Genomic DNA, 25,011 nt, shown 5'->3' with positions numbered 1-25,011 from the left:
CAGTGCTTATTGAGATAATATAGATGCTTGCTGTAGATCTTAAGTTCCTGGTAAGTTGCATCAAGAAATTAAATCGTTTTGGAAGGATCAATTCTACATTTCCTTGTATGGCACATATGATAGAATCATAGAGTTGGAAGTGACTACAAGGTCCATTCCAGTGCAACCCCCTGCCATACAGGAATACACAGTCAAAACACTCTTGGCAGAAAGCCATCAAGCCTCTGTTTAAAAACCTTTAAATGAGGAGACTACCGCACTCCAAAGCATTATGTTCCATTGTCAAACAGCTCTTACTGTCATGAAGGTCTTCCTAATGTTGATGTGGAATCTCTATTCCTGCAGTTTGAATCGATTGCTCTGTGTCCTAGTTTCTGGAGTCCATCATCACTCAATATGACATCACTTCAAACATTTTAAATTGGCTGTCATGTCACATCTCAACCTTCCAGGTTAAACATACCCAGCTCCCTAAGTCTTTCCTCATAGGGCATGGTTTCCAAACCTTCCACCATTTTGGTTGCCCTCCTCTGGACACATTCCAGCTTGTCAATATCCTTGATTTATCCTTTTAAACCTTTTATTCAGACATATGTCCCACCTACTGAGTTAAATGGATCTTAAACCAAAGTAAATATTCAAAGGATATTTATATATTTATATTTATTAGGATTCCTTCCCATTCCCTACTGCAGTGAAATCTGTAGCAGGGGAATATAACAGTAGCAATGGGGTGTTGATAGGGATGTAGGAGGGATTTATTTTGAAAACAAAAGTGGGAGGATGGTGTCAATGAGAAACACAGATCTGCCACACTAGGTTGTTACAGGCTTTGAAATAAATATATTCTTGCAACAAGGAATACCTTTCAGACTTTCAGAGAGACAGCCATGCTAATCTGTTGTGAGAAAAACAGCAAAAGAGCCTTTTAGTATCTTGGAGACTAACAAGCTTTATTTGACATTAACTGTCATTGATAGAAGTGGCCCAAGCTTTCCTGCTGATTGACATGGAAGTAGAAGTGCTGCTTCTGTCCCTACTTAGCAGTCCCCTGCCAACTGCTTCCCTATTCGTTTTAAAATGTTGGCCTAGACCTGGTGGCAAGAAGGAGCAGTAGTTGTCAAATGAGCAGGCAGGTAGGAGCAAAAAGGAAGAAGGCAGATGTCACTGCTGTGCAAATGAGGAGGATATGGAAAGGGTAGCAAGCAGGTGCAGCAGCAAGGAGGAGCAGATGTTGCCCTTAGAGTCAGGACATGGAGGGCCATGGATGATAGAAGGCTGGGGCTAATTTTGGCATTAAAGAGAGATTAAAGCACATTTAAAGCATCTTACAAATAAAGGGAAAATGGCAAGTTATTGCACAGATGATTATCACAATCATTGTGAAATTGCACAAATAAAGTGATATCAGAAATGCATTATCGCTGAAATCCCAAAAGTGAAAAGATGTGTGTTAATGCTTCTTTGTAACCACTTTAATGGCGGGTTTTGTGTTAGATCAAGTGAAATCGTTTCGTGTAATTACATGATTTTTCTGGGATATTCAGACCCTAAGTTCTTTTGGGCTAACAGGACGAATGGAAGGCGAGATAGATTTCAAGCATCGATCTCATCTTCCCTTGTATTTCATTTTTGCCCTGTTAACGCTACATCTCCCATTGCCCCACACTATTCCAATTGACATACCACCGCTAAAATCTGTTGATTTTAGGATTCCCTGGAGCCAGATAAAATAGATTTGGCAGCCTAATGCAGTTTCAGGATTGTCAATTTGTCAACCCTGGCATATAGGAATCCAGTGGGATTGATTTGATCATTAGTTTTTCATTCATTCATTTGGGTTCTGCTAAGGCTCACCTAAGGTGATGAAATTCAGAGATTACTGCTCACTGGCAATGGTAGTACATAAGTACTGAGTGATGAATCAGTGACTTACCCATTCCTTCTCTGTGGGGCAAGATGTTAAATAAATTCTGTTTCTAAAAAGAGGGCCAGTGTAATACAATGTTTAGAGTGTTAAATTAGTACCCAGCAGTCCAAATCCCCACTCAGTCATGAAGCTGGTCTTGGACCACTCATAATCTCTCAGCCAAACTATCTTGCAAGGCTATTGAGAAGATAAAATGAGTGGGGGGAGCGGGATAATTGTGGATTATATATTGCTTTTCTTGGTATAACATGTGAAAAATTAATCTTGTAAGTAAATAAATCCTCCCCATCTAAATTTGATAGCATTAAGGATGGTGAGACTGAAGCTCAAATTTAAAGGTGAAAGGAAAGAATTTCAGATAAGTTTTAAAATGGCATTCTTGCCTCTTGTTGTTTCTCCTGTTTGTTCTGCCTTCAGATAAAGGAACGATTGGAGGAACTGCGAAGTATGCTGGGATGGGTGATGGTGCACTGGCATGCACAGAGTTCTCAGAAGGACACTGACAACAAAAACAATGGCGCAGAGACTCAGGACGGCATTCTGAATAAGCCCCAAAACCACCAGGTTAATATGCAGTTGCTGAGTGGTCTTATAAGTACTGGGAATTAACAAGCAGCACCATTGCTGGTCTTTGTGAAATCCAGCCACAGAAACAGAATAGATCAGGACAAAGAGCTTGGGGCTTTCCCCAAGTTTATTATAACTCCCAGATTGTACTGTTTGAGGGACCCTGGAAGTTGTAGTTTAAAAAGTAACTTTCCAAGGTTGAGTTGGCTCCAGGTATTGTGGACTCAAGAATTACTTTGGAGTATCCAGTACAAACTTGACAGGCTCGTGCACATAAGAATACAGTTTTCCATGCATCCTGTTTCTAGCCTATGCAATGCTTTAAAAGTCATACTCAGCGCTTTCAGTTTGTCTGATGATGATGATGATTTTTCCCCACCTCTCCCTAAGACTTGATACACTAGCTTTAACTGTGCAAACACATTTCTGGCTACTAAAATTTGGATATACAGTTACAGGAGCAGGACTTAATCCAGGAGTACACCCAAACTGAATTTACAAAGGAGCGTAACCCTGTCTAACAAAAGTTGTGTTTCTGTTCTATGGTCTGCCTTCTGACTAATCAGGAGCCTGTCTGTTTTGCTTGGATTAAACTTCAATTTCTTTCCCTTTGTCCATTACTGACACTAGACCTTGATTCGGATCTCAAATAGATTTAAATCCAAAAAAGCAGACTGGTGATACTCAACTCCAAACTCTGGATTAATTGTCTCAGCAATGTTGTGTGTGTGTTAAATAGGAGGGGACTCCACAGGCTAACAGTCATGGCAATGAACAGGAGTCTCTCAGCACCGTGTTCTAAACATGTCTCCTCTATGAAGGACTGGAGACACCAGTACTTTGAAGTTCCATCTCAGAGAAGAGACTCAAAAGGCTGCCTTGACTGATCGTACTGGAAGCTGTCAAGAGGTCCAATATAATCACTGAGTCCCTCATGGTTAAGTGGCTACTACCTTAGCTTCATCTGTCTGGTTTCTGTGGAGCAAGTTGCTGTTATAGGCACAGGGTGAGGGGCAATATAGAAGGGTGGCAAAGTTAATAGTTATGTCATAAAAAAAATTGTTATATCATCAAGCAACAACTTTGACAGTGTGGCTGCTCTAAAAGGGAATTCTAAAATCAAGGAAGGAACTTATTATTGCTGCAACTCTATTAATTCACTGTATTGTTTTATCCCACAGATTAAAGTAGCTCCTGAAACCAGTGTACCTGGGGCAGATGATACTCTGAGCTTGTGTGTGGCTAAAAGATCTCCACCCATGCTAGGTTCACTAAAGAATGGATCTGCAGCACAAGACCATGAGCTAGAGAGGACCTCTGTATCCACTGCAGTCCTATCTACTGTAGATGTCCTTCCAGTGCAGAAACAGACCTTAGAAGAATCAGAAAACCCTGAATTGGACATTCTCAGGGAGACTCTGATCCTAGAGCCTTCAGAGACCCCAGTGCTGCTAGTACCACCACCAGGCCCTGGCAGCTTGGGAGGCACAGTAAACCTGATTTTGAGCATTGGGAAGAAGGGGGAGAAAGAAGCCCCACGAAGTCAGTCTAGAGTATCACCATCATTGGTACAAGAGACCTTGCATAAGGTAAGGTATTTTCTGGGCATGTCAGATTAAAGCAGTTTAGTGATTCTAATACGTGGAATCTGTATTCCTAATCTGACTATCAGTCCATTCTGGTTGAGGCTGATGAGTATTGGAATTAAGTAGCATCTGGAGAACCAGAAGTCATCCACTCTTACCGAAGCAGAATAGGAGGCAAGAATTTATTATCCAGCTGCTGGGTTTGTGTTCCTCCAGATATTGTTGGAATCAAACACATATCAGTTGTAGCCAGCAAAACTGATGGCAAGAAATGATGGGAGTTTCATTCCAACAACTGGAGGCTCATCTGTCACTTCCTTTCATTGGAGAGATTCTCAGACAGAAGTTGGATGTGACTAGTGGAGTACCAAACTTCCTGACTAAGATTGACCATTGTGGAACTTAAGTTTGGTAGTTGCCAGCTGGGCAGTAGGATGCTCATGGATGCTCTTTATCAATAGATCTTGTTGCTTTTTATGTAAAAAGCTGCAGTGCGTACTTCTAGCTGGCACATCCTTTTTATATATCAGATTTGCTGTTGCTGTGTACCTTCAAGCCATTTCCATCTTATGGCAACCCTAAGGTGACCCTATCAGAGGCTTTTCTTGGCAGGATTTGTTCAAAATAGGTCTGTCCTTGCCTTCCTCTGAAGCTGAGAGAGTATTGCTTGTGCTGACACCTTTTTACATCCATCCTTTTCCTCCTCCCTTACATTTTTCTTTTGTTTTTTTCTCTCCTGAAATCCAGCGCCCTGAAACTAAACCCTCAACCTGTAAAACGTTTTGGAAACGTTGTCAGGGATTTTTAGAAAACACTTTGGGTAGTTTAAAGAGAAAGAAAAGGCTACTGCACCAGCATGCAGAAGAGGTAAACTTGCTGCAGGGGTGGAGTGAAGTGCATGCTAGATGGATTGGCCGCATGATGCAAGGAACCCTTGACTAATTTATCACAGCCTCACTCCAAAAGAAGTTCCACAGCACAATCAGTTCCCCAGGTTTTGGAAGACTGGAAAATGTTTTTATCTCACCTCTATGACTGCCGAGTTGGAGAGCATGAATGAGTTAGATGTGCATTGCAGCTTGTGCCTGAACTCCTGAGGAGCTGTCCAAAGAAAATACCTTCTTTAATATTTTGAATATTTTGTGAATTTTTTAAAGGGTTGCCATTTGCAAGATCCAAATGATGATCCTATGCCTCTATTATTAAAATAGATAAAAGAATTTCAGCCTGTTGGTCCTGTCATAGTATTTCTATTCTGAGGTCTGTTACAGACTGACAAAATAAAGCTGCTTCGGGTCTCTTTGGAGGTATGCTGTTTAAATGATGCATGCATCTTAAGAATCCGGAAGCTGCACCAAAAGCTGCACTCCAGTGCTTAGGAATGGAGTGTGGCATTGGTGCGACCTCTGGACTCTTAGGACCCATGCATCATTTAAATAGCATACCTCCAAAGAGACCTGAAGCAGCTTTATTTTGGCAGTCTGTAACAGGCCTAAGAGAAGCCACATCTTTGGAAACTCCCTATTCCACACAACTGTTAAAAACACAGGGCCAGTGTTGCCTATCCAAAGTGATAAACCTGGTCTTTAACCCACAACCAGTCAAGTGGAATATAGAGCAGTTTTATCTTACACAGTAATTCTGACCTCATCACAAAAGAGATACAGGATTTGACACTGAAATGAGCTTGAAGTATTCTGCCTTTTTGATTTAGATTGTAGACAGGATTAACTAGTTTCCTTTGAGGAAATAGATTACATGGGCTTCTTTCTAAAAAGTAATACTTTGGGAGCTATGACAGATGGGGAATAGAGAGATGGGTAATACAGTCAGCCTCTGTATCCATGGATTTTTTATTCATGGATTCAACCAGCCACTGTTTGAAAATATTCAAAAAAATATATAAATTCCAATAAGCAAACCTTTACTTGGTTATTTTATATAAGAGACACCATTGTATTGTACTATGCCAATTTATTTAATGGTGTTTTGAGCATTCATGGATTTTGGTATCCATGGGGAGTCTTGGAACAAAACTCTAGCAGATACAAAGGGCCCACTGTACACCTGTTTGCTGAGGCTCTTACATTAACTCGTGTGATTTTAAAAGGGCATAGAAAAGACAATTGAATATTGAAGCAAAAGGCTTGAGGGGAAAGGCTTGGGAGTTCTGTGAGCTGCAGCTGTTAGAGCTGGGACATTGGTGGCTGAGTCATGCTCCAGAGCCACCTCTCCAAAACAAGCCTCTGGAGAAGTGTTGGAGCACGCGGTTAGAAACTAAAGCAGCTGCAGAGCTTATGAATAGGAGAGAAGAGGGCTCCTGAGGATAAGGTGAAATTCATCTAGAAAGCCATCTGCCACTCATGAAGGCAATTCATTCTCAACCCTCTGGCAATGTAACATTAATGGGGTTAAACATATAAGCCTCCTCTGCAGCTGTTGCAGAAAAGTGATCCCCATTATACTGAGATCTGATTGTGAAAGTGTGCAGTAGCACCTGGTGCAGTGTGTTATCCTAGCTGAGTCTCCTTCCTGGCATGCTGGCTATCTGGGTAGAGGTAAGCTTTGCTTTTAAACATGATGGAACATCGAGACATGCAGTATCCACCCCACTATTTATGCATATCTCAATGGGCCCTAAGGAATGGTCTGTATTGTACTGTATTGTACCATCACAGCACTTCCCATTCTGCTGGGCTCTGCAGCATCCACTAAAACATTACATTCAGGATTCTATAGCCTCCTTTTCAAGCTATATTGTCAACGTTGAAGTAGTGTAAGATGTACTTAGCAGTACTGTCCTTGTGCTCCCTTCAAGATAGCAGATTTTGGCAGAGCTGGGTCATCCCAGACTCCTAAAATATGACTGTGGTAAACCAGACTTGGGGTAGCCTCTCCACATGTACAAATTTAAAGTGATCCTTATATCCTCAAACTTGTTGTGGATTGTCCTCCATGGTTGCTGCAATGAAGCATGAAGGAGGCCTTCTCTGATGTGTGAGCAAACACTGAGCAAGAAAAAAAGCATGTATCAGTGCATGTCCATTAAACAAGAACTGTGTGACTCCCAAGTTTCCTGCTATACCACCTAGAACAGGGTAGTTTGGGCTCCCATGGTCTTGAGGTTAGAAGAAAAGAGTTTGGAAAGTTACTTTGTTGGGCTACAGTTTCCAGAATCCCCCTAGCCAGTGGCCATGTTGGCTTGGAGAGTATAGGAGCAATGGTCCAAAAAATAATGCTTCAGAACCCTTGGGAGAGTGTTTTTTACTGTGGCTTCCCCCTCTCTACAGGTGAGCACCTATTTGCAGATGAAAGAGAAAGATGGAGATGCAGCCCATGGAAGCTCAATCTCCAGGCCACCAACTATAAAGCAGATGCCCCCTCGAACCTATTCTCTCCCACTTCCCAGTCCAGGGTGGAGCACCGCAGCCTCTCAAACCTTGCCCAAAGCCAGCTCCAGCTGCCTTTTGCAAAGTCTGAAGAGAAAAGGCAAAAGGAAACCAGCAGGGGATGCCCACCTGCTCACCTTGCAGAGGATCATGGGGACAGAACTAAAGAATCTTCAGTTTGTTCAAGAAAAGAGGCACAACACCAGTAGCACTTGGCCCCCAAAGAACAGCAGGAAGGCACAACGTTTATGGACTCCAACAAACCTTGGAGACATGACAGACTATATGAGGAACCCACTGGCACAGGCTATTGACATTGAGTGTAACTCAGCTGGAGAAACAGCTGGAGGACGCCTACTCTTGGGACAAAACAGAGGTCTCATCAGCTCCCAGGTACCAACAGAGAAGATAAGCACATGCCAGCATCTTTCCCTGGGTTCTGTCCTGAGCCTGCAGCTCCCCAAGGATCCCACTGTCCTCAGAAATGTCCATGAGACCATCAAGGTGATCAAAGATGGATTAGCAGAAAGGAAGAGTGATAGTCATGGCTGTCAGGTGGCTCATGGAAGCTCAGATAGGGCAAAAGTCCAGGGGAAAAGCACTCCCTTGCAAAAAAGAGGAACAGAAGGGCAGCTAGGAATACACAAAAGCATTATTAGGGCTGGGGATGTTCACAGTAAGGACAAGGGTAGTACATGGTTTGAAGAGGTAAGCATCAGTCCAAACTACTGCAAGCAGAAGGCTTACATTGTTGCTCCTTGTGAAGAAGACAGACAGAGTCCCAAGAGTCAGAGCAGCTCTGGTGATGACTTTCTGGATTTCAAACAGAACCGGCTCTCCCGTATCAGTGTACTGCATGAACAGATAGGCTGGGAGTGGGACAAGCTTGCGGCATCACTGAGTACAACTGGTAGCTCCAGTGAGGTGGAGGCAAAAGATCCAACTGAGCAAAAGGCCCAAATTAGAGAGGCATCCAGGGTGAGGCTGAAGCCATCCCCTACTAAGCATACAAGCAATGCTGGTGCTACGTCCTACACCACCCAAGTGAAGGACTCTTTAGCAAATGAGACACCAGGGAAGAAAATCAGCCAGAGCCCTGTGGAAAGCTTTGTAAGAATTACTCCCTCATTATTACCCTGTGTCGTCAAATCACCACCCAAGATGTCTGTGCTTGAACTAGACCCCCAGGAAGCATCCTCAGAGTCAGGTCCTCCAATCCTGACTTCCAGAGGAAATGTGGCTGAAGGGCCAAAGTCACAAGTTGTGCCAGAGATGTGTCACCCTGCTCATGAGTTGTTTGAAGAGGAAGAAGAGGAGCTGCAAGCTATATGGAGTAATGTGGAGAAGGACAAGAGAAGCACAGGAACCCACAGCATTGCAGGGGAAAAAGCAGATAAGATCCAAAGCCCAGACAATTCTGGTGAGAAAGTCGTACTAACATCAGCAGACAATGTGTTGATAGCCAAATTCAGGCTTCCCACCCCTGCCCAAATGCTTCAAAGATTGGAAGGAGAGAGAGGAACCAACAGGAAAAACAGTCCAAGCCAGCATGACTGGGCTTCCATATCTTCTTTCCAGGAGCAACCTGAGAGGGCAGAGGCTTCGCCCATGGGATCTCTACAAAGCATGTGCCTTCTAAAGCAGCAGAAGTTCCAAGAAGAGGACAGATTTGTTGGAAAGGTCAGAATCATTGACTGTCAAGGAGGGGAGGAGGCACAGAGTTTGGGAAAGTTGCTTTTTGACTACAACTCTCAGTATCCCTGACCCAGCATGCTCCTGGTCATGTCTATAGTCCATGTTCTATAGTCCATAAAGTAACTTTCCCTAGCTCTGTTTTAACAGGATTCTCTGCTTGAAAGGCAATTTTTGACTGCTTTTCCCCATATATTCCCAAAGACTATGGGCAAATGGAACTACCCGAGACATTCAAGTTGCAAATCTGCTGCTAGCCTATACCCACAATTTAAAATAAGAGCAGGGATAGGAACCAGAAGTACTTCAGATGTTGCTGGGCTTCCGCTTCCATAATCCATAGCCAACATAGTTAATGGTCAAGGATGATGACAGCTGTAGCTGAGCTTTTGAAGAGCCATATATGCTTCCAGTTCCTTCTTCCAAGGCCAACAGCATGGCTTCTGAATTGACAAGGGAAGGGATGGGGGAGACAACATTTATAAAAAAAATTACCAGGTTGATTTTCTGTGATGACTTTATAATATTTGCTTTTCCATGAAGTTAGTGGATGTCAGACTGGAGGTGTCTTACTTCAAAACTTTGACTCATAACTAATAGTAAGGAAGTATTTGTTGTCAACAGCAAGCTTGTCAGAATAAGCTGTTTGCACATTTTGTTCAAGCATCAGGTACACTAATTTGCCACAGTGAAAGAAATGCATATACATTGGCTTGGGGCAGCTGAAAGGAAATTTTGATTAGTGGTATCATATCACTTTTTATTTGCTCAGTTTTGGGGAATGTGATCCTAAAGTGCCTTGGTAATTCAAATTCTGTTGCCCGAGGACATGCGCCTTTTTCCCCCCAATATTGTATTTTACTTTCCAGCAGCTTCCCAGTAAACTGGAACTTCAGATGATGGAAGGGACTCTGGAAAGGAAGCACTTGTTGCAGGCAGGAGGCAAAAAGGTATTGTCAGATCTTCACAGCATTATGGTGGGGGAGATACTCTCTTTTCCTTTGTACTGATATGCTGTGATGTGACATTCCTTGTATGGGATGATGGTTGCTAGTAACATGCCACAACCTCACCTGCATTTTCCAATAGCACATTATTAGCACATAACAAGTGATATTGCATGTGTGTCTGCTTGTCAGTGACGGGATTAAGATTTACAAACAGGGATCTAGTTTGGGGTTTGTCGAACAAATACAAATTATAGTTTGCCAACTAAATGACAAACTGTGGTTTGTTTCAAACAAGGAATGGAGGTGAAAATTGCCATACAAATGGAAAGGGGGAGCACAAAAGCCAAAGCTTTCTCACTATTTATTCACATAATACCAAGCCTTAGCTACACCTAAATCATCACAAGGTGCCATTTATTTATTTGCTTGCTTGCTTGCTTGCTGCCTTTCTCCTGGCTTGGGACCCAAGGCAGCTAATTACAGTTGACAAAGCACCCGCAAGCTTTCCCAGCTGACAAAGCACCATATATTTTATTCTTATCTTAGACCTCCTAGTATCTGTTACACACAAAGGAGACAATGGGGATAAACAGACAGGCAAAAAGAGGTGCTTTCAGGCTGACTTGAAGGTGTGGCATTTAGATGACCCATGCCTTGAAGCCAGCAGGAAAGTGCCCTCTAGGCACCTTATGCAGAGAAAAACCATTTCAAAAAGAAGCAGTTTTTTTTCTGCTTCTTCCTGGCTTGAAACCATATCATGTGGTCATGAATGACATGAGCACTCCAGCTGCCTTGGGAGCCAGTGGTGTGGTTGGTGGGGTTTCAATGTGGCTTCAGAAAAGGCAGCTTTAAGCCACTTTTTCCTGCCCATCTGTTTCACCCCATTGTCAGGTACAGCACAGTTTTAAGTCTGAAGAAGCTGGAAAGAAAGTAGGTGTTTCCAGTGGCAATAACATCTGCTTGCAAGGGTTTAGAATTGGTGACAATATCAGTGAATGAGAAGTTGTATCACTTTTCAGAGGAAAAACTCATGCTAATTCTAGATCCAATCTTTTAACCAAAGATCTGGTATTTTACCACTTCTGATATGTCTTGAGTGCTACATCTGTGTACGTTCTGTTCCAAACCATCTCATCTTGAAAAACAATGGCATACTTTAGATGTATGTAAAACACAACAGTTAAGACTTACATTCAACTAGAGAAATGGCCACAATAAAGGCTTACACTTTAAGCACTCTATTAGATGAGGTGTGCAGAGCTGCTGGCTGGAAGGAGCCATCTATGTTTGTATAGTACTATGAGATGATAAATATATTGCTGTACAAAGAATGAGGGGTTGGAACTCATTGTGAAGAGTCCTTCTTGGATGAGCAGAGGAGCAATTTACTCAGCAGGCGAAGAAAGTAAATGTTGTCTTTTGCTCTGCACTAATGGTCATGTCCCCATGTTCTGAAGACCTAGAGGTTATCTTAGATGATGCTTGCCTGTATAGGCCTCCAGTGTAAAGCACTGGCTTGTCTTCCAGAGGCAAGTACAGATAGATGGAGGACTTCATACACATGTAACTTAGCAAACAGGGAAACTTGTGAATTAACTTTAAATTTCCCAACAGGGAAACTTGTGAATCAACTTTAAATCTCATGTATTCCAGATCAGAGCTTGGAAAAGTTACTATTTCTAAAGTACAGCTCCCAATACTCTCCCACTATTTTGTATGGTGGATGGGGGATTCTAGGAACTATGCCTTAAAATGGTAAGATTTCCAAGGTTTTCTCAGGATCTGACTGTTTACTTCGGTTTTCCTAGGCAAATTGTCGTTCCTGGAACTCATTCCATACAGTGCTGATGAGACAAACATTGTGTTTCTACCAAGACAAGAAAGATACTCTCAAGGTAATGGTAGCCAATTAAATATCAAAAGGGAAGAGGAGTAAGGGAAGAGTGATAGTGTAGGATGGCCTTTGCCAGAAGCTTACTGTTCTCTTTACTACTCCTCTCCCATGCTCTTTTTGATTCTGCTCAAATTCAAACTTTCATCGGTTTTATAACTTCATCTCTCCTGCATAGGATCACTGAGTGTGTACACTTGAAAATGTTATTCATGAATTGATTTTTAACAGAATTTATACAATTGTGTTTATAAAACATGTCTAGCCATAAGTTGCAAATCTTAAAAGCAATTAAACTGCCTCACAGAGGAAAAACTCTTCTGTAGGGAAAAGATTGGGAAAAGGTGAGGAGCTAAGCTCAGTATAGTTCACCATGATTCCTGAATGATAATGCCCCCTCAAGAGAGAGCAAGGATATATTCTAAAGCTCAGAAACTGGGGAAAGTTTTTTTGGACTATAATGTCAGAATCCTCACAACCAGCTTGGCCCTGCTGGCTGGAGAATTTTGGAATCTGCAATCCAAAGAGTAACTTTTTTCAACTTCTGACAGAGTATAAGCTCTACTCATGAGAAAGCATTGCCCTCAACATTATATCTGATTAAATTAATCTCAATAAGCTCAAGACATTTCATGTTTCAGACTGTACCATTTAGTCATCTGAACATTCACATTTTCAGACCTTAATAGTCACATCTTGGGTGGCCTGCCTTTTTCTTTTCTTTTTCCTTTTTATTCTTTTTTTTTGGGGTGGGGGAGCTTGTGCCGAGATTGCTTCTACTTTCAGCATTACTCCATTGTTCCAGGTCAGAGACACCCTTGTTCATATAGAAATATTATTCTATGCTGTCAAGTAGTTTTCACATTCCAGAGACTACATGATTTGCTTCTCTTTGCACAGCAGAGCTCTGCAGTGGCCTTCCCGCTAAACGTATCCGGAGCTGTTTGCTCTCTCAACAAAGAATATACCAAAAAGAACAACTGTTTCACATTGCAGTGAGTAGCCTCAGTTTTCCATTCCTAAACAAGTTAATGGATTCATAAAGCTCTGAATTCTTTAAAACACTAACACATGCTAGTAAGAACTCTCTTCTCCTCCACTTCCTCCTCCTATTACTACTACAGGGCATGGATAACTAACATGTTGGGTCTACAGTGAAGAGACTTAGTGCAGTGCAGGATGGCTCATGGCTTCTGGGACAGTAGAGCACTGAATTTGCTCTGGATGTTAAGTCTGAACATTAAAGAAGCTATCCAAAGTGTTTAACGCTATTCCCAAAATAGGGGCCCTTGGTTTCAAATTAAATCCCAGGATGGATTCAGATCCATTGACTCAGAATCTTCCAGTTGCCATTACTGAAATACCAGCCATCAAAACATAGCTTGTGATGCTAAATTTTTGGAAAATCCCACCCTCTAGCTCTAAGATTGATGGGCTTTTGAAATTAGCTCTATCCAGTATCTCCAGTACTCCATCAAATCACTTTTTGTTGATTTCCTTTGGTATTCCTGTAGGATGAAAGATGGCTCCAAGTACCTCCTCAGAGCTCCAACTGAGCCACTTGTGAAAGAGTGGGTTATAAAATTGCAGCAGAACTCAGGTAAGTCTGAAATACTGTTAAGTAGGAAACTACAGAGGTCACCCATGGAAGGGAGAGATGACTGTCAATCAGAAACATAAATCATCTAGAGGTCTCCATGTGGCCAAATTGTAACTTTTTTATATTTTCCCCACAACATGTCCCTGTACAATTCAGTCAAATCTGGTGTAAAAAAAAAAAGGGGGGGGGGGATAATCTTTCTAATAAAACAGGGATGGGGACCTCTCTCTCTCTCTCTCCAGATGGGATAAGATTTCAGGCCTTTCCTCTCACCATTGGCTGTGTTGACCAAAGTAGATGAGGACTGTATTCCTTCAGCATATGGAAAGACAGCCATTCTTCACCCCTGAGATAACAGGAATGCACCGGATAGTAATAATAGTTTCTAGCTTGGGAAACATGTTTCTGCCAAATGCTTGCCTACTGGTTACATGTAAAACTGTGGGTAATAATGAACCTCTTTAAAGATTATGTTTTTAGTTATATACATCAATTTAAAGTAGAATGTATCAAAAAGGTATCTAAATAGTAATACACTTATTATTCAAATATGCTATTTAGAGCAGGTGCAGCATCCTGTTGTGAAGATGTAGCTGGCAGCCAACCTGGTTGTGTTGCTGAGAAGAGTCATAGATTTATTTGGGTGGAGAGCAGTTCATACATTAAAAGCACTTTGTGCATGCTTTTAAAAACCCACTTCTCAATTGCGGCTTTGCTATGTTTCAAGGTTTACATGACATGGATTATTTCCATTCAGCTTCCCAGACTGCTCAAGAAAAAACATCTGCAGTTAGGTAAGTACAACAAGCAAAGCTTCTTTACAGATGGATTTGCTAGGAGCAGGACTGCAGGTTTCTGGGCCCATTGAGTTTCTCAGTGCCACTTAAGATTATCAACTAGCTAAGTCATGTAAGTCATCCAGTGCCATTTTGCCAATTATTGTAGATTAAAAAAAACATGTTCTGGAACTTTCTGTCTAAATTCAAAACTAAGGAGGACAAGTTAGTTAGGCATTCAAATTTTTGGATGGAAATTAGTGTGTGCTATTTTCTCTTAATTTTGTTTTAAAAGAAGTCTTAACATTTGGAAGTGAATCAAAACATTTATGTGTTAAAACCACTATTTGCTCTATTTGGGTGTAATTGTTCTTTGCTTTTTTGCATGCCTCTCTCTAGCCTTTGCCCTAATAGTAATGGTCACTCCCTCACCCACCCACCCCGCCATCATCACAGTCACATTCCATTAATATGCAATTGTTGATTTTTTTTCAGCTGTAAACAAAAACATCAGTGCAGGATGGGAAACCTTTTTCTGTTCAGGGGCCACATTTCAACACACTTCCACACACATTGGTGTGGAAGCCAAGGCAAAGTGGGCAGAACCACTTTAATTCTTATCAATTTGATCATTTTTTAACCAGGTGTACAGTTCAGTTCTCTGCATGTCTTCATGTCTGGAATAAGCCCCAGTACAACAGGTACTGCAGCAGCAAAGCAGAATTCAGCTCCATGCAACAGCTTCACAGGCTTAAGTAACATCTCTCAGATGAAGCTGGCTGGTCTGATAAGAAATCCTGCAAGCTATGTGTGGCCTGTTCTGCATTGTTGCACTGGTTGATCAAGTTCTCTATGCAGGGCTCTGAATAAGAAGGTTTGTGGAGGAGACATGCTAGGACTACCAGTAAATCTCACATCATCTTGGCAGTACAGCTTTTTGCAAGTGGGGATTTGCACCAACTCTGTTTCTATTGCTGTCATTCTTTCCAGTGTGATTCCTGGCCAAAGTGTTTCTCACTTCCTGGGCCTTCATCAGCCCCTTGCAACCAAGAACCAAGAAGCCATTTTGAAGTCAAGGGTCAGGATGCAGTTGCCTTATGGCGTTCAAGAGGACCCCCTTGATATAGCAGCATCTCAGACAGGTGGGTTTGTAGAATTCAAAGCTTCTCCTTAGTACCTACCTCATCATGCTTGCTCAATCTGTATCAGCAATGTCCTCCTGGCATCTCTTCAGTTAAAGTGCCATCCATGTGGAATTCACCATTCTTCTGAAATTGTGGTTGCAGAGGGGAATGCAACAAGTAACTATCTAAAGCCGTTCCCATGCCTTCTTCTCTCTTAATCCAACCTGACTCCTAAAATTACTGAGAAGTTGCAGGGCTATATAAGGGCACATAAAGAGCCATGCTGGACTAGACTGAAAGCCAGTCAGTTAGTCACACAGTCTTGTTCACACAATGGTCAACTAGTCACATACAGGAAGCCAGCCAACAGGACTTGAATGGTCCATCTTGCATCCCCCAACAATTGATGCACAGCAGTAGCATACTGCTTCTGATACTGGAAATACTATATAGTCCTAAAATCCATGACCTTTCTCTAATCTCTCTGTAAAACTGTCCAAAGGGACTCTAGCGATAGGGCCCTTAGCCTATCAGCACTTACTATGTTGAAGGCCATCCCTTCAGATGCATGCTTCTTCTGTGAAGGAGGGATAGCCATTCAAATTGATTTTGTACTGTGACTATAGAGATCTCTGAACTAAATAATAGGGGGAGTAGCAGCAAGAAACTGTGCTTTTCCTATCTGGTATGAATTCTGGCATATAAAAAAAATGAACCTTAGGGATACCCAGAAAGACAAGTATCACATGTTGATTTTTATTTATTTGTTAATAGTGATCCTTCCCCAGTTTCATCCCTGCCAAATGGGCTCCTTGGAAGGAGTTCATGATCAATTGCTCCTCAAAGAGTCAATTGTGTTCTAGTGTCTAAGCTAGAGTAAAGTGCAGGCAGCTGTAGTTACAGTGATTGGCAAAGTGAGGACACAGTGATGTTGCATATAGAAGCACCTTGACTATAAGTACTCAAGAACTAGGGAGCTCCCCATCCTTTGCCAAGCCTAGCTGGACATAACCCAAATGCACTTTACAGAACTAATATCAGTTCCACATAAGCTGAGGTAGAGTTCTCTTATCTCCCACTCCAGCCATAGCAAGTGCTTCCTCAAAGGGTAAATGAGCCATGAACAAATGAGTTGTTCATGGCTTCTGCCCCTGCAGTCTACCACTGGCTCTTATAGCCCTGAATTAAGCCACTCTGAGAGATCCCTTTGAAAATTATCTCACTGAAAGTGTTCTTAGTTGTCATCATGTCAGCATGATATCAGACCTTATAGTGATCATGTGGATAGACTTTTCCTTTATTTGTTGTTGTTAACTACCCTTGAGTCAATCTCAACTCATGGTGACCCTGTGGATGAGACATCTCCAAGGCCCCCTATCCTCCACTACTCTTCCCAGTTTCTGCAGATTTATACCCGTGATCTCCTTAATTGAGCCCATCCATCTCTCTTCCTAATTCCTTCCACTTTTCCTTTATACTTAAGGCCCAATTATCTTTCCATGGGGCAAAAGAAAAAATGCTTTTTAAGTTTTGTCCTTAGCCCTCTGACTTGGCAGAGATAGCATGACACAAGTTGGATATGTATTTTAAAATCTGTTTGAAGTGAATGGCAACCTTTAGACTCTAAGAGGCCCTCTTCATATCCTTCCATCCGAGATCTATGGGAAGGGAATTACCTTTGCCAGATTGCTCAGGACATGTTATCTCCATGATTCTATAAGGTTCTGAAACTTCCTGAATTGCTTCAATACACTCCTCCAAAGCAGCAGGCGTTGTAGCAGTGTAAAGGATCAATGTTCTCATAGCCATGATCTGCAGAGCATCTACTTATTGAACTTCTAGTACATCTGTAAGACACTACCCAAATTGCTGACCATTCTGCAAGGGCAGACTTTGGCAGGAGGGATCTCTTCTGTGGATACATTCAACTTCCACTCTTAAGGACAAACTAGCTTGTGCATATCCCATTCTTTTTAATGCCAGAATCCACACTAATCACAAAATGGAAGATTGTCATGAAGACTTCTTCTGGCATGAGATGAAGATGGCAACCCAAGTTTACTCCAGCTGTGTAGGCAGAGTTATAGGACTGCTGGTTTGCATGCTGCCTCTGTCACCTGTATATAACTCCATTGTTGCTTCGGTTCTCCTATGCAAGCAAAGGGACACCATGCTCACCTTCATTTTCCCCAGAGTTTGGAAGAACTTAACTGTTGACTAAGTTGCCAGGATCACCAGTATAGCCAGTAGCTATGATGACTTAGGGATTGTAGTAGTTGTAATAAATAAGAACAATAACATTTCCAATATCTTTTCTTTCCTGTCTTTAATTATCTCTTCACATATTGATCTTGAGACTTTTTTTGCCCAGTCAGTGTGTCACATAGCTAATTCAACCAAACTCTTCTTCCAGGAAATGTTCACAGATCTGCTGCCATTTATACTGCAGAGCACAGCCTGACACCATGCCCTCCTACACAGTCTGCAAGGTCACAAGATCCTTATATTTGTCAGGAAGAGGAGGACTTTGGGCTAATTACAAACAAGAGGCGGTCGTATTCTTTTACATCAGGTATGTACACACTCTCAGCCTCAGAGGATGGCAATTGCAAACCCCCTCTGAAGAAACTTGCCAAGAAAACCCAGTGATAGGTTTGCCTTAGAATCGCTATAAGTCGGAAATGACTTTGAAGCACACAACAACAACACATACTTAATTACTGTGAAGGAGATCTTTACTTGCTGGGGAAAAGACAAAAAAGATCTCCCATTAGTCCTTTAGATCTCTTTCAATTTGTACCAAGAGGTCTCTAAGCTTCTGAATGTCTACCATTTGTTCACTTTGACTCTTTCCAGCTACAACATGCATGTCCTTCTGTTCAAGTACAGCTTAAATGTCTGTGACTAAGTACCGACATGATATCATTATGCTATTTTCAGTGCCTGGCTGTGTCCTTTAAAGGTTCTTCCAAAAGTAGCAAGTTAATTGCTTGATTTTGCCACTAGGTGTCAGAAGAACACTTTGGCCTGTTACAGACTGCCAAAATAAACCTGCTTCAGGTCTCTTTGGAGGTATGCTATTTAAATGATGCATGCATCCTAAGAATCGGGAAGCTGCACCAAAGCTGCACTCCAGTGCTTAGGAATGGAGTGTGGCTTTGGTGCGACCTCCGGACTTATAGGACCCATGCATCATTTAAATAGCATACCTCCAAAGAGACCCGAAGCAGCTTTATTTTGGCAGTCTGTAACAGGCCTTTGGGCACAAATTTGCAGGCATGCTGAAGTTACTGCTGACTTTAAGAATTGTGTTAATGTGTATTTATATGCGAGTTCTCTCTCTCTGTGTGTACACACATGCATACACATAATGTGCATATGTTTTCATCCAGTCATTTATGTGCCAATATATGTGTTGTCCAATCCTCCAATAAAAGGAATAATTGTTCTTATATGACATTTGCTTGCTTGAATCCTGAGATCTACATTTCAAGAAGCACAGACAGAATAGAATGTGGATACATTAACTTTTTGGACTACAACTCTCAGAATCCCCCAGCTACATTGCCTGTTGTAGTCTAAAAAAGTAACTTTTTCCAGGCTTTCTTTGCACACAAAACAGTGTTGTGTTTTGTGCTTTAGGAATGAAGCATAGCGGTATGCTGTGCCTCAGGCAACAGTGGATTGGAGCCAAGTGGCTTAGAAAGACCCAGATTCAGTGCATAATCTCTAAGCTATGAGGTTATGCCCTCTATCCTGGAAATTCTTTCATGTTTCATAATTTATTATCAGATGTATATCCTGCTTTTCCATTTCATAAAGTACCAGTAAATAAATTAGAATCGTAAAGTTGGAAGAGACCAGAAGGGATATCAAGTCCAACCCCCTGTCATGCAAGAATACACACTCAAAGCAATCCTGACAGACACCCTTCCAGCCTCTGTTTAAAAACCTCCAAAGAAGGAAACTCCACCACACCCAGAGGCAGTGTATTCCACCACTCTCAAACAACTCTTATGTTTAAGTGGAATCTTAGATGGAATAATTGTGTTAATAATTTTAGAAATCTAAAACATAAAAGGAAAAGGTAGTGAAAATTGCAAAAAAAATTGGTTTTTTTAATTAATCTTTATTCAAATATTTTATAGATAAGAATAAAAAACACATAACAACAAAAATACAAAATCAAACATGTAACAAACACATAACTAATTATTGACAATTTAACAAACTAACCTATTACGAACTAACATATAACAAGACAAATTGACTTCCAAGAGGAACAGCGAGACACAAAGTTGCCAGGCTTTGACCATTAATGCATTCAAATCAAATTCTCTTTACCTTCACTCCTTGCTTAACTAGGTTCTCTACAGTCCTTTCAAGAGGAGGTAAATAAAGAACCAAAATCATGATTGGACTCACTTACTATCTTATGTATATACTTTGAACTTATTTTTTAGCCTCTCAATATTATATGTCAAGATTACTAAATCAACCGTATTACCATTCAAAATTAGAGGCTATGTTTTCAACACAAATAAAGGACACTAACGGGTTCCATATTTTCTTGGTCTTTTCCCAATTGAGATTTTTGACATAACTGGTAAGTCTGTCCATTTCCATGAAATCAAGAAGTTTTATAATCCAATCTTTCCATGTGGGTTTAGCAGCACCCTTCCAGTGAGTTGCATAAACCATTATGGCTGCAGAAATCATATAAAATAATAATTTCCCATGAGCATTCTCCAAATTAACATCTAAAATCATATTCAATAAGAGCAGTTTGGGTTCAAATTTAAATTTACAGTTCAATATCAATTGCATCTTTCCATGTACTTGTATCCAATATTTTCTGGCAAAGTCACAGTACCACCACATAAGTATGAATGATCCCTGTTTCTTCCCACAGTGCCAACATTTTGGGCTTACGTTTTTATATATTTTAGAAAGCTTCAGGGGAGTTAAATGCCAGCGATAATGCATTTTATAATAATTTTCTTTTATAGCAATACAAGCCGTATACTGTAATCGATAGCACCAAGTTCTTTCCCATTGGTCTAGGGCGAGGGGTTCTCCCAGGTCCTGTGCCCATTTAAGCATTGACACTTTAACAGTTTCTTCATACATTCCCAATTTTAACAAAAATTTATAAAATTTAGAGATTTTCCCAACATTATTTGCAAAGATTATCTTATCAAAATCCTGAGTTGTTGGCTCAATATTGATTGTTTTCAAATCCAACATGAATCTTTCTTTAATCTGGCGATATAAAAACCAATTTACATTTAGCCCATCTTCTTCTAATTCTTCCCGTGATTTCATAGTCAAAGAATTAGTATTTTTATTTATTTTTAAAAGATCTTTATATGTAACCCATCTCTCCAAGTGAATTTCATCGTTTCTATGAAATGCCTCATTAACAGAAGCCCACATTGAAAAATTGAAAAATATTTTTGAAGGAATGAATGTGTCACTTAAAAGGTTTGTGGAAATAAAAGTATTAAAATTTTCATGAGGTGGCAGGAAGAACAAAAGAAGTAAGTTTGCTTTCCTGAGTATTAGAGTGCTCCAATAGAAAGTATTAGAGTGCTCTGTTTCCCATTCAATAAACTTTATGATGGTGATGAGCTATGTAGAAAGGCCTTTGTAACTTATATCTCAGATGTGCATGGAGTTGTAGCAGATACTCAGGAGCAAGGGGCAAGCACTCTGAGTGTGATCTGAACAGATGCTGTCCCCAAGTAGATTCATACATGTGTATATATCTTTTTTCATATATTCCAAAACTAAGCCTTGGGATTTAGATATAATTTCTGGAGTTCCAGCTAAAATAATCAGTCAGTATTTCAGTAACTCATTAAAACCTATGGAAGGACACACTCAGATCTCCTGCGTGGATTTTCTTTCTTTTTTTTGGGGGGGGGGGGGGGCTTGTTGCTATTTACCACAAAACAAAAATAAACAAAATCCTATTTTCTTAATATAATAGTGTCATTTTTTTGTTTTGAAATATATTTCTTATGTATTATTGTTGCTCTTAATTGCACATGTTTAGTGATAAATTGATAATAAATGTAAACAATAGGTACAGTTATAACAAAATAAATAGTTCTGTGTCAGAGGCATAACATACAATTCAGCCAATGCTGTCTGTCTCTTTATTTGAAGATGGATTAGAAAGTAGCAAAAAATCCTGTATATTATAAAACAGCTTTTGCCACCCTGGTACCCTCCAAACATTCTGGTCTTACAAGTCTCATCCCTCCAACCATTTCCAACAGGACGTGAAGAGCAATACACATGAAAGGCACCAAACTTGGAAAGATAGTACTTAAAATAATAAGTGCCCAAATAGAGGTCAACTGTTGTTCATCTTCTTTTAAGGCTGCTGCTAAATCTGTTGTTATCCTCTCTTTCAGCTACATACCAGAAGATTTCACCCTTGTCAGTGTCCAAAGAACCTGTGGGGGTTGGCAGCAGCTACTCAGTCACTTTGTACATTGGAGAGCAAGCATCTTCCACCCTCAGGCCTCGTTGCCATTCCTTCGTAACCACTCCTGGTGGGTCCCAAGAAACCTTGGGTGGGAGAAGCCAAGGTGACTCACCTCGCCAGAAGAACAAATCTGTTTTCAGAAAGTTATTTGGGAAGAAAGACTGAGATGCCAGCTTATTCCTTTCCAGCTGAAAGAGATGTGTGTGGCTGCAGGTCAGCACAGAACCTATCTTTGATTGACTGGGCCTGATTGCTACCTGTGGCCACTGTTAAGTCGTGCCTCCAGTTCCTGAAAGTTTGCTGTCTTGTAAGAGGACAGGAAGAGAGAAATGCTTGGGAAAGGCTCTGCTGATGTCAAAGAACCTCTTAGGCCTCAGTCTTATATTTCACCTATTCAACTTTAATAGAGTGTATGGAGCCAAGCTTTCTTTATGTTCTGGCAAGGTGATATACACCTTGAGCCCATTCCTTGTAAGCACTTAGTCTTTGTTTGACATGTAAGCAAATGCAGAAATTGGGTAAAGCATTCCCAAACCTGTGTGTTAATACTGTACTGTATTTGTACTCCTTTTCAGAGGGGAGAGTCACATTGTCTCCCTTTCTTCCTAACAAATGTTTGTGTGGTTAAGGATGGGATCAAAAAAAGAAAGAGCTTCCTTATTACCAATTATCCACACTACAGAATTCAAGCGCAGGGTTGACAGCTTTTTTTCCCTTATTTTACTTGACCTTGCTGTTGTGCATCTTAACCCAGCAGTGGCCCAATTTCAAAAGTCATTGGTACAACATACATTCAGACCAGAGGGTTGAGAAAAGTACTTTTTTGTACTATTACTTCCTGAACCCCCCAGAGAGCGGAGCTACATGCTGGCTAATTGGATTCTGGCAGCTGTAGTACAATCCCACCCCCAAAAGTAATTTTCCTAACCGGTGGTTTAGGTCTTCAAGAGTAACTGTTTCTTTTCTAGCTGCCTCCTGGGTGAAGAAAGAGAAATGCAGTAGGCTCAGCTACTTAAGTCTCTGCCCCAGTCCACCTCCCAAATGATTATCCCTAAGGCATGGGTGGGAATTGTACAGTCCTCCAAATGTTGTTGGACTGCAACTCCCAGCATTCCTCTCCACTGCTAATGCTGACTAGGGTTGCTGGGGCTTGCTGTTCAACAACATCTAAAGGGCCATATGATCCCACCCCTGCCCTAGGAGAATTTGGCTCTTGACATGTAAACAAGTAGTTTGCCAAGTCCTGCTTTAAATGGAACAGAAAGTATGAATAACTGATGAGAGCCAATGTGGTATAGTGGTCTAAGTATTGAACTATGACTCCTGAAGACTAGCATTCATATATCTGCTCAGTCACATAAGCAGATCTTGAGGATATCACAGGAGTTTATCAGACAAGGGAAATTGGAAGTATAATCCAATGGCAATCCGAACGCAATCATGGGGTTTAACGTTGTTGCGTGATAGACCACCACACGCAATTTCAGGCAATGGCAAGCTATTTTCGGGCAATGGCGAGTCAGTTCAAACGCAATTCGAATTCACATAAATTTGCTGAACTAGTGAATTCACATGACTGCATTCTGACCCCACTTTCTTTTCATTTGAAATTAGAAATTCCTCCCGTGTGATAAACCCCACACACTATCAGACTCAGAGGAAGGCAACCCCCTCTGAATAAATCTTGCCAAGAAAACCCAACAAGAGAATCACAGTAAATTGGCTCTGACTTGAATGAATATTGTAACTACAACAGGAGAGTTTCTCTCCATGGTGTGAAAAGCTTCACTTGTTCCTTTTCCCCTAGGTCAAGCTGCTGTAAACAACATCACAAACAGGGCAGCCCAGCCAAGCCTTTTTTTTTTTTCTTTTTTGCCTTGTCAGCTGGCGAACCTGAGTGAGGCTTAGGGTATACAGCAAAGTCTGGGGAGTTATTTCCTGGAAAATACATACAGTATTGATGGATTAGTATATATCTGAACAAAGATGATATAAAGGCTGCTGGTAGCTCTGGGCAGTTATACATTTTGGGGACCCCAAAATGACAATTTATGTATTTTTACTATTAAAAAAATGAAACATGGAGTCTTCTACTAAAGCAGGGACCTCACTGTCATTCTGCTGTCTTCTGCACGATGATGCCCTGGGCAGCAATTAAGGCTTGTTTAATAGCTGGTTGCATCTCCTTAGGAGACATTAAAATCACATTAAAAGACCAGTTGGCTGTCTGTGTCTCTTCATTGAAAATACATTAGAGTTAACTGAGTTATAATTTAACTGACAGGCAGTAAACTTGTTGCTTAAATCATTCTGATTTAAGCATATTGCAGCACATGTCATATACTGTAAGGGTTAGAAGAAGGGGAATACTGTAGGTGGCAGCTTTCCAAACAGTTGGCAGAGACCTTGGTATGCTTTTTGGTTTGTCATCATCAGCCTTTCTTAATCTGATACCCTCCACATGATTTGGACTACAAATTCCCCAGCCTGCATGGCATTCAATTGTGCTGGATAGGGATTATGGGATTTTTAGAAGCCTCATCTCAGCACCAAGTTAGGGAAGGCTGATCCAAAGCAACTGGAAGAGTTATGTGACACGTTGTAAGGAGGGTGGAATGTAATATATGCTAATGGCAGAGAGTTTATTTTATTCCAATTGCCAATTTGATTCTACAAGATTGGCAGAACATTTGGAGCAGCAAGCTCAGTGTGCACATAACCTTTCCTATACGGGAACCAATGTCCCTCTGTGTAGGCAAAGCTCAGTTCTTGTGAAGAAAATGGAGGAAATACATAGATACATGGGTGTTAATATAGTATTTACAGTCAAATCAGGAGGAATCATGTTGCTTTGGTTTCTTAATTTATTTCTGGTACTTCACATTTCTAGTACCGGGGAGAGAGAAAATGGTTAAAATGTCTTGGAGGAGGGAATCTAGTTCTCCAGTGAAGGCATACTTCATATGGAAAAAGTTAAAAGCTGCCTGCCTTCCAACTCTCCTTGCAAGTG

At 41.0% G+C, this 25,011-nt stretch overlaps 1 protein-coding gene across 5 annotated transcripts in view; it reads left to right on the top strand.

Annotated features, from left to right (window-relative positions):
- LOC121917799 overlaps window positions 1-23,504 on the top strand; it is a 72,803-nt gene extending 49,299 nt beyond the window's left edge. For 2 of the 5 annotated variants that reach the window (XM_042443943.1, XM_042443925.1), the window contains 12 exons: window positions 2,348-2,494; window positions 3,679-4,086; window positions 4,831-4,950; window positions 7,374-9,152; window positions 10,034-10,114; window positions 11,923-12,009; window positions 12,909-13,000; window positions 13,520-13,605; window positions 14,333-14,399; window positions 15,372-15,523; window positions 17,919-18,077; window positions 21,928-23,504. In XM_042443943.1, the coding sequence (XP_042299877.1) occupies window positions 2,348-2,494; window positions 3,679-4,086; window positions 4,831-4,950; window positions 7,374-9,152; window positions 10,034-10,114; window positions 11,923-12,009; window positions 12,909-13,000; window positions 13,520-13,605; window positions 14,333-14,399; window positions 15,372-15,523; window positions 17,919-18,077; window positions 21,928-22,166 (3,417 nt within the window). In that variant the 3' untranslated portion in view covers window positions 22,167-23,504. The remainder of the gene's footprint in view (window positions 1-2,347; window positions 2,495-3,678; window positions 4,087-4,830; window positions 4,951-7,373; window positions 9,153-10,033; window positions 10,115-11,922; window positions 12,010-12,908; window positions 13,001-13,519; window positions 13,606-14,332; window positions 14,400-15,371; window positions 15,524-17,918; window positions 18,078-21,927) is intronic. The other 3 variants (XM_042443932.1, XM_042443940.1, XM_042443949.1) reach the window with 3 other exon arrangements.
- Window positions 23,505-25,011: the final 1,507 nt, after the last annotated feature.

The sequence above is a fragment of the Sceloporus undulatus genome, chromosome 1 (genome assembly GCF_019175285.1).
Source record: "Sceloporus undulatus isolate JIND9_A2432 ecotype Alabama chromosome 1, SceUnd_v1.1, whole genome shotgun sequence".
NCBI lineage: Eukaryota > Metazoa > Chordata > Lepidosauria > Squamata > Phrynosomatidae > Sceloporus > Sceloporus undulatus.
Note: the sequence above shows the minus strand (reverse complement) of the source record. Positions and strands in the feature narration are given on the sequence as shown.